This window comes from Hippocampus comes, unplaced genomic scaffold (genome assembly GCF_001891065.2).
Source record: "Hippocampus comes isolate QL1 unplaced genomic scaffold, H_comes_QL1_v1.1 scaffold175, whole genome shotgun sequence".
In the NCBI taxonomy this organism is placed as follows: domain Eukaryota; kingdom Metazoa; phylum Chordata; class Actinopteri; order Syngnathiformes; family Syngnathidae; genus Hippocampus; species Hippocampus comes.
This window is the reverse complement of record NW_017805556.1, coordinates 218,864-221,845: the sequence shown is the minus strand read 5'-3', so window position 1 is coordinate 221,845 and position 2,982 is coordinate 218,864. Positions and strand designations below refer to the sequence as shown.

The window sequence follows — 2,982 nt, the reverse complement described above, 5'->3', positions numbered from 1 at the left end:
GAGAGAGAGAGAGAGAGAGAGAGAGAGAGAAAGTTCAGTACAGGTGGCGACGATGCGAATGCTAATGTTAAGAATTGCATCGTGACCCATTTTCTATGGAATGCTTTGACCTCTTCAGATTTCCCACAATGCATTGCCAGTGGTCGCATTGACATGGATAAAACCTGCCAGGGAATACAGAATATGAAACATGAATTAGAAATGTGTGTGTGTGTGTGTGTGTGTGTGTGTGTGTGTGCGCATGTGCAGAGGGGCAGAGATTATAACCTCCGCCTTCCCCACTGAACCTCCTGCCACCCTGTTACCACACCAGGTAAAAACTGTCTAAAACCGCCGGTGCTTGACCTTCATGGTTCCAAGAACGTTTCAATGTAAACTTTACAAACACATCCTCTTGACTTCCATCCGTTATCAAATGGTGGGAGGCTGGCTCAAGAGAGATTTTACACCCAAGCCTTTTATGGCTACGAGCCCTTGGCTAACGTATGGGATTTTGGACCGTGGGAGCAGACCTGTGTACCTGTGAAGGACCTACAGGACATAGCACCAGTGTAACACAAGTTACCATTCATTGCATCTTTTATACTATCTTTCATATATTACAGGACTGTAGAGGAGTACTTTCTGCCAAGAATGATCCAGCAGGTCACAGGGCAGGTAAATCAATTATCACCTGTATAGCGTATGATTTTGTGCTTTCAATACAGTACCAAACTGCCTTTGTGCTCATCAGGATACAGTCCCATTTGGAGACTGCGTGCTCTCCACCAGGGATACCTGTATTGGTACAGAGATGTGTGAAGAGTTATGGCACCCCTCTAGGTAAATTAACAGATCCTTTTTTCCAGTAATCTGTAATTTCAAAGCAGCAATAACCCAAATATTTGTTGATTAATTACTCTTTTATTTAGCCCTCATATTCAGATGGGTCTTGATGGTGTCGAAATCTTTACAAATTCCTCTGCAAGCCACCATGAGCTCCGCAAAGCAAACCAGAGACTCAACTTGATCAAGTCAGCTACAGCCAAGGTAGATCAACTAAAAACATTTGGGTTTCATGTGACAAATGAAACCATTGATCAACATTTCACCTTTTACAAACCCAATTCTAATGAAATTGGGAGATTGTTTTCAACACAAATAAAAACAGAACATAATGATTTGCAAATTATGTTCAACCTACTGGATTTTCCACACGAAAAGGCGCACCTAAAAACCTTCCATTTTCTTAAAAGCTCACAGCGCGCCTTGAAATCCGTGGCACCTTATGTATTGTTATTAAGGTAATATGTCGACCCCAAAATGGCTCCTTGCCAGAGACATGCTTACAACATGTTCAAACTTAAGGCGATCGGGTTACGCAGTTGAACACGGAAATAGAGCAGTGGCAAGAGAGTTCTATGTTTATGAGTCAATGTTATAACTTGCTGGTGGTTAAGTGAACTGTGTCGCTGCTTTATTAAATAAGTTTTACTCACATTTCATCATTCTGTAGTGTTGGAGGTGGGGAGCGGAGAGGATGTTGTGGTTGCGGCGGGATCCTTTCACCGTCCTCTGCGTCCTCCAGGTCCTCCGCATGTTCGTTTGAATTCGGGCTGAGGTGAGGTGTGAAATCAGAGGCTGGAAATGGAGAAGTTATTACAAGAAGATTTTATCTGAACGTTCAGGGCACAAGCGTGAAAAAACAATGGTTATGATTAGCGCACGAATGCGCGGAGGCAATATCTCAATGCAAATCTTATATACTCTAAACAGGGCGTAGCTCCCAATGGATACTTCACTTTCGTTTTATTGATAACTGTTATTGTGGCTTCCGTTTTTCCCAAAATAATACCAAATATTTTCTTTTACTAAAAACAAATTGTTGCAGTGCTTTCACTTCTCCAAAAATGCTTTCATTTGCGAATAACTAACTGTTGCAACACTTCTGTTTCTCCAGAAACTGTTCCAATACTGACATTTACGAATAACATCATTGTTGCAGCACTTTTGTCTCGAACAGGTTCGACTAAAACTGTAGGTGTGAAACCGCAAGTCAGCTCGGAGATGCATGCACAGCGTTGTCTGGTCTTCGTCTTGAAAGGTGTCAAAATTATTCTCGTTGCCAAGGCAGTTCAAGTCGAGGTCATACCATAGTCAAAGTATATCTGTCCGCAATGTGTCGTTAAGCTAATAATGCAAAGAGCTGAATAATGGCTACAGTAGCAACACCACTCAACAGCTAAAGCTTAGCTGTTGTCGTTGTTCAAAGCTTCTTTGATCTGTGACGTGGGTTGCGTAGGCGCTGATTGGTTGAACGATGTGCATACGTGCCTACGCTCGCGTGCACAGCAGAGAGCAGCGGACTATGGACTGCTGAGGCACGCTTCACTCGAGTGGCGGCATTTCCTTGATCGAAGCTCCATCTAGTGCAGGGGTGTCAAAGTCAAATGGACGGAGGGCCAGATAAAAATTTTTGCTGCAAGCCGAGGGCCGGACTGATCGAATGTTCATTGAAAATTTTAAAAATAACCACATATTGTTTATTGAACCAAATTTAATTGACTGAAAACCTAACAAATACATTCCAATACGGTCAGATAAATAAAGCAACATTTTTTTATGGCTATGTCAGTAAACTTTAATTTTCAACAGGCACAAAAAAATTTCCTTTGTATAAAAATACCCATAACATGAATGAAAAAAGCCGATATTATTCAAGGCACTATCACTAGTCCATATTTTCTCTTTTAGCAAAAGTAGGCTAAATTTACTTAAAAGAAAAACAAATAATAGTGCAGTAATTTTCGATCATTTACTCGAATAAAATATTTTTAAAACATAATTGGATTGAAAAACAACAAAATAAAGTGCAAAAATGTATAAACCAAAAACAACACTTTCTTCAAGAAGTAACAAGCAGCGAAAGCAAATATTATACTTTAATTTTTAAACTTGAACTGAGTAAAAACTCTTAGTATGTGATTGCACAGTATATTATAA

General features: G+C 40.3%; 1 protein-coding gene across 4 annotated transcripts in view; it reads left to right on the top strand.

The window, feature by feature from the left end:
• Positions 1–2,982, top strand: part of nadsyn1 (NAD synthetase 1) — a 53,747-nt gene that overhangs the window by 17,608 nt on the left and 33,157 nt on the right. For all 4 annotated transcript variants that reach the window (XM_019879846.1, XM_019879847.1, XM_019879845.1 and 1 more), the window contains exons 6-8: positions 606–657; positions 734–822; positions 912–1,029. In XM_019879846.1, coding sequence (XP_019735405.1) covers positions 606–657; positions 734–822; positions 912–1,029 — 259 coding nt within the window. The remainder of the gene's footprint in view (positions 1–605; positions 658–733; positions 823–911; positions 1,030–2,982) is intronic.